At 57.9% G+C, this 6,279-nt stretch overlaps 1 protein-coding gene across 2 annotated transcripts; it reads left to right on the top strand.

Annotated features, from left to right (window-relative positions):
* The first annotated feature begins 223 nt into the window (after positions 1-223).
* Positions 224-4,885, top strand: CABP2 (calcium binding protein 2). Of its 2 annotated transcripts, none has more exons than XM_011942346.1 (7): positions 224-554; positions 1,124-1,298; positions 1,877-1,907; positions 2,669-2,803; positions 3,674-3,783; positions 3,894-4,041; positions 4,669-4,884. In XM_011942346.1, the coding sequence occupies exons 1-7, from the start codon at positions 499-501 to the stop codon at positions 4,692-4,694; spliced, it is 681 nt and encodes a 226-aa protein (XP_011797736.1). In that variant the 5' UTR covers positions 224-498; the 3' UTR covers positions 4,695-4,884. The 2 variants fall into 2 exon arrangements, with proteins under 2 accessions (XP_011797736.1, XP_011797737.1); XM_011942347.1 differs by having other exon boundaries at positions 417-554; positions 1,124-1,294; positions 4,669-4,885.
* The last annotated feature ends 1,394 nt before the right edge of the window (positions 4,886-6,279 follow it).

Raw genomic sequence — 6,279 nt, forward strand, 5'->3', positions numbered from 1 at the left:
TCTTTCTGAGAGGCAGTGTGGGAGGGCCCGCGTGTCCATACTAACCGGCCTCTGTGCCATTCGGAGGGCACAGCCCACCCTGGCACACTGTGCGCCTGCCTTCCTTCTCCTAGGACCCAGCCCTGCTTCTGAAGACATTAAACCTCCCCTGATTGGGAGAGATTAGAGGCAGGGCTTGGGGGAGGGTACTGGAGAAGGGGTGTCTGGAAGACCCTCAGGACGCAGTCTGGGGCGTCTGTGCTCTCCAGGGGGCCTTGGGCCCAAGTGGCCCCCCTCAGCAGTGGAGATGCTCAAAGATAATCCCGGATTAGGACCCAAGCCCCGGGCCCAGGTCCCCCGCCCGCCCACCCGCCCCCGATCTTCCCCACAAAACCCCAGGAAAATCCCCGGCAGTACTCCCAGGCTCTCACCGGGAGCAGCTGGGGGCTGGCAGGAGTCCGCGGGCAGCAGCATCCACTGAGGCCCAGCCCAGGCCACCCCCGGGGTTCCAGGCCTGGCATGGTTCAGGGCCCATGGGGAACTGTGCCAAGAGGCCCTGGCGCCGGGGCCCTAAGGTAGGAGGGTCAGGGGAGAGCCCAGGCCAGGAGGCTGGAATGGAACCTTGAGGGTCAGATGGGATGGGCAGAGCCCTGTGAGGGCCGGGCGGGGTTGGGGGCTGCACACTGCCCCAGATGGAGATTTTTTTCCTGGAAGTCACAGCCTCTGGCCACCCTGATCTTGGCTCCTACAGACCGCTGGGTCTTCCCTGCCAGGCTCACCAGATCCCCCAGCTGCCCATCCAGCTGCCCCATCCTGGCTGCAGGTCTCTGCTCTCTGCTAGCCAGCCTCCATCTAGGAGACAGAGCTGGGCACAAGGTCCCTCTCTGCCGCTAGCTTTCTCAGTGGCCTTGGCCAAGTCTCTTGCCTTTTCTGGTCCTCAGTCTGCCCAATAGAACAGTTAGAGGATGGACCGTTTCTGCCTAAAGTGCTCACGGGTGAGGGTCCTCTCTCTACCCCCCAGCCCCTTCCCTACTGTCCTGTGCTGGGCTCCAAAGGCAGGAGCAGCTGGTGAGAGGAGTGGGGAGGGCCATCAGGCCCGGAGCTCGGTGGCCACTGCCCCAGCTCATGGCCGGCTCTGCTGCAGGACCCCTGGCAGTGGCTCGGCTCCCCACCAAGGGGCTCCTGCCCCAGCCCCAGCTCCAGCCCCAAGGAGCAGGGGGCCCCCAGGCCAGGCATCCAGGGCTACTCAGTGCTCAACAGCCTGGTGGGGCCTGCCTGCATCTTCCTGCGGCCCAGCATTGCCGCCACCCAACTCGTATGTACGGCCACCCGCTCGCCAGCCTGCCTGCCCTTACCCCTGTCATGCCAGCCCGCCTGCCCTTGCCCCTCACCTGCCAGTCCACCTGCCCTTGCCCCTCGCTTTGCCTCTCCTGGAGCTGGGGGGAAGAGGATTGAGTGGGGACATCAGAGCAAAGGCACACAGATCTGGGGTGGGGGTGCAGAGAGAGAGCGCAATGACCCCAGAAACGGAAGAGATCAACAGTGACACTGAGGCTGGTGGGACCAAGTCTGAGGTTCCGCCCAAACCCCAGATCCACCACCAGCAAAGGGAGCACCCTGCCCCAGAAGAGGGTGACGGAGTATGTGGGGATGGCCCGAGGAGTGACCTAGGCCAGAAGCAGGGAAGGGGGCACCCGGTCGCCCAGGCCAGTGAGCAGGACTGGGTGGGAACCAGGGCTGAGCGGTCAGACAGACACAGGCCCTGCGTGTGCGTGTTGCAGTGTGGGGCTGGGTGGGGACCCCTGAGAAGAAGAAGGAAGGGGGACCCCTGAGAAGAAGAAGGAAGGGCACAGCCATCAGGAGGAGTGGGAATTCCTAACCCCTCTGTGCCCTTCAGGACCGGGAGCTGCGGCCCGAGGAGATTGAAGGTAAAGGGTTGGAGAAGGAACTGGTTCCCTGGAGGGGAGGTGGGCATGGGGGGCATAGGGAGGGGACACAGGGTTGGGGGGGCATCGGGTGGGGGCCTCAGTGTTTCCAGGAGGAAGGAGGAGCAAGAAGCCTACAGGGCACCGGTTCAGGGAAATGGGGACAAGACTGAGCAGGGAGGGGATGACAGACCCCCACCCAGCTGTCATTTCTTAGTCTCACTCACCAGGCAGGTGACAGGACCCCTTTTATATTTGCTCATTCAGCTGACACTTCCTGGGTGCCCACTGTGTGCCTGGCCCTGGCTAAGCACTGGGAAACACGGTCGGCTAGGCAGATATGGCCTGTGCCCTCTGGAGACCAACGTCAGTTAGTCGGCTACAAGTATAAATTGTGAACGTGCTTTCCAGGAAAGGAAAAAACGGGCTGGGGAGGCCACATGTAGAGGGATGGCTTCCTTTAGTAGGTGACAAAAGACCAAATCTCCAAGCGGTCGTGATTTGTTTCCCCCACTTTCTTTCTTTTTGAAAAATTTCACTGTTGTATCCCCAGTGCCTAGAGCAGAGCTTGGCACATAGTAGATACTCTTCAAATATGTGCTGAAAGAACAAATAACAGGAACAGCACGTTCAAAGGCCCTGAGGCAGCAAAGAGAATCTGATGTTCAGAAGGAGGGATGATTAGACCAAGGGAGAAGGGTAGGTGGGTCCAGGCCAGGATCAGGGGGATATGGAGGAAGGACTGACCCCACCCTGCCTGGCAGAGCTGCAGGTCGCCTTCCAGGAGTTTGACAGAGACCGGGATGGCTACATCGGCTGCCGGGAGCTGGGTGCCTGCATGCGGACCCTGGGCTACATGCCCACCGAGATGGAGCTCATCGAGATCTCACAACAAATCAGTATGTGCCTCGGACCTGTCCCCATCCCCAGTCCTCCAGATGTCTTGACTGGGCCCAGGAAGCCAAACCCAGATACAGAGGTGACTGCACAGGCTGTCCCCAGAGCCCATGACCTTGGTCATTCTCAAGGCAAGCTCTCTGCCCCTGGAGAATCTCACCCGCCTCTAGGAGGTGGGCACAGCAAGGACTGTGATTCCCATTCTGTAAATGAGGCAACTGAATGGTTAAGGGACTTGTCTAAGGTCACACAGCAAGTTCCTTGGAGCCAGGACTTGAACCCAACCGAACTCTTCAGGAAAATTAAGGAAAGTTCCAAGAAGTTTTTTGGGGGGTTTTGTTGTTGTTGTTGTTGTTCTGGTTTTTTTTTTTTTTTTTGAGTTGAGGTCTTGCTCTGTCGCTCAGGAGTGACAATGGCGCTATCTCGGCTCACTGCAACCTCCACCTCCTGGGTTCAAGCAATTCTCCTGCCTCAGCCTCCTGAGTAGGTGGGATTACAGGCACCGGCCACCACGCCCGGCTAATTTTTGTATTTTTAGTAGAGACGGGGTTTCACCATGTTGGTCAGGCTGGTCTGGAACTCCTGACCTCAGGTGATCCGCCCGCCTCAGCCTCCCAAAATGCTGGCATTACAGGCGTGAGCCACCGTGCCCGGCCCAAGAGGTTTTGAGAGTGGTTTTCCTTTCACCTTTGGCCAAATCCGTGCCTTGTTTGGAGGGCGATTCCCATTGGGAAATATAGATGGCCCAGGCTTCAGATGCAGAAGGAGGAAAGGATCCATTCATGAAGGAAAGGCAGGGGGCAGAGGAGGGAGGGCCAGGGGCGGGGCAGGGGTCTCTGGTGCCCTGGGTCTGTAATGGACGGGACCCCCAGGTGGCGGGAAGGTGGACTTTGAAGACTTCGTGGAGCTGATGGGCCCCAAGCTGCTGGCAGAGACTGCAGACATGATCGGCGTCCGGGAGCTGCGGGACGCCTTCCGGGAGGTGCGGCCACTGGGGCTAAGGGCGGGCGGGGCTGCGTGTCTGCCGTGAGTGAGGGGCTGCGCGTGTGAATGACTGTCAGTGACCAGACGCCACGACCAACGCCGCCACAGTTCGACACCAACGGGGACGGCCGCATCAGCGTGGGCGAGCTCCGGGCGGCCCTCAAGGCCCTGCTGGGGGAGCGCCTCAGCCAGCGGGAGGTGGAGGAGATCCTCCAGGACGTGGACCTCAATGGGGACGGCCTGGTCGACTTCGAAGGTACCCCCTGCCGCACGTAGCAACACACGCCCTGGAAGGCTCCTAGCAGATAAGAAACCGCACAGCAAGCATCACCACTGTGCACCAGACCCTGTGCCACGCACCCCAATGTCCTCTCCTAGTTAATCATCATGCAGAACCCGAGAGGAAGGAATTGTTATCCCCATAGGCAGGAGAAGAAAGTCCTTTCTCAGGAAAGCCTAGGCACTAAGTAAAAGCAGGTAGATGGAGCCAAGATTTGAATCTGGGCAGCCTGATCCAGAACCCAGCTCTTCCTCTATGCTGCATTTCCATAAAGGAGGAAAATGATTAAATAGTAATAGAAGCCAAGGAAAATTACTATGTGGAAATGCATTCCCATAAGTAGGCCCCAAAGTTGCTCCTGAGCTTCCTACCTGTCAAAGCAAAAAGGAAAACAAGTTCCATTACAAGGGTTTGTTTATTTTTCCCCCCATAAGACAAAGCCCCCACTTCCTGGCCCTGAGACCTATTCCCTATCAGATCCAGAGGATGCCCTTGAAGACCCTCCCCTCAACCACACTCCCACCCACCCCAAGGCCTGCAGATGGTCCTCACTCCTAGTGCAGTCCAGAGAACAGACCCAAAACCCTGGCTTCATCCTGGCAGAGTTTGTGCGAATGATGTCTCGGTGAGCCTGTACAGAAGCTGGAGGCAGCAGACAGGACTCAAGGACCACAGCCTCTGCCCACCAGCATGTTCCTTGAAGCCCATCGCCTCCAGCAGGGACACCCCTCTCCTCCCCACCCCACCTGTGTGCAGCGCCCTTGCCTGCCTTCACCCCACCACCACTTCTCCAATAAAGCTGCCTGGCCTCGTCTCTGTCTCTCTGACACTAAAATATCTCCAAGCCTGGGGAGATGGCTTTTGTCTCTCACTTGCTCATCCTGGAGGCTCCAGTATTTGGCCCCCAAAATCAAGGACCGGGACTGTCCTCTTGGATCACAAGGCCCTTCCATTGTGAGCTCCAGGGAGATGGGGGCCCTCTCTTCTTCCTCTCTGGATCCTGGACCCAGCCCAGAGCAAGTGTCAGGAAACATCCCTAGCAAGTAAACAGAGCCTTCTTGTCCCGAGCTCAGGCGTGTGTTGGCCTCCACATTTCCTGCCGTGTATCCTGAGAACAGCTCCTGCTAGCTCCATGATGACATTTGACCATGGAGAAAGTACCGCAGAAAGACTTTTCCCAAGCTTGATGTCACTTTTCCTGCAGTAGCCTTGGAGGCACACTGCTCAGAGCTCCCCTCAAGAACGTGCAGTTCAACTTAGAGGCTAGAGTGGGTGAGTTAGCAGAAGGGCTCAGTCACTGGCCCCTTCAGGAGACACCTCAGCTTTTGGGCTGACACCTCACTCCTCCAGGGAGCCCCCAGCCACTAACTGAGCACAGCGTGGGGAACCAGGATCTGGACATTTCTCCCTAACGCGAGGCTCCTCTAATGGGCAGTCTTTGCTCCGAGCTCCCCTCTGGGGCAGCCAAGGCAGACAGATCGGCGTGGAATCAGAGGCTTGCCTGCCCAGTCCTGCTTCCTCCCCCTTTACCTTCCTCCTTAACTCCATCTCAGCATCTTCCCCCTGGAGGACCCCGGACACCCAAAGCATACCCCAGTCTTTAGGGCCCCATTTTGCAGATTGACAAAATTGACAGGCTGAGTGCCCTCATCTGTTCCTGCTGCTATAACAACATACCTTAGACTGGTATTTTATAAACAGCGTGAATTTATTGCTCACAGTTATGGAGGCTGGGAAGTCCAGGGTCAAGGTGAGGGCAGTTGGGTGTCTGAAGAGGGCCAGGCCTCTGCTTCCAAGATGGTGCCTTGAGCTGCTTCCTCCTGAGGATGCCTCACATAGCAGAAAGGCAGGAAGGGCATGAGGGCCTGGCTACTCCCCCCACCCCACCGCCACCCCCAGCCCTTTTACAAGGCACTAATGCCATCCATAAGGGCAGAGCCCTCGTGGCCTAATCATCTTCTGAAGGCCCCACCCCTTACTGTTGTTCCACTGGGGATTGAGTTTCAACATGCATTTTGGAGGGGACACAAACATCAAGGCCATAGCAAGAGGGCCGTGTGAAGTGGCTCATGCGTGCAGCCCCAGCACTTTGAGGCCAGGAATTTGAAGCCAGCCTGGGCAACATAGCGAGACCCCATCTCTACAAAAATAAAGCAAACATTAGCCAGGTATGGTGGTGCATGCCTGTAGTCCCAGCTACTTGGGAGGCTGAGG

The sequence above is a fragment of the Colobus angolensis genome, unplaced genomic scaffold (assembly GCF_000951035.1).
Source record: "Colobus angolensis palliatus isolate OR3802 unplaced genomic scaffold, Cang.pa_1.0 Scaffold21, whole genome shotgun sequence".
Taxonomy (NCBI): domain Eukaryota; kingdom Metazoa; phylum Chordata; class Mammalia; order Primates; family Cercopithecidae; genus Colobus; species Colobus angolensis.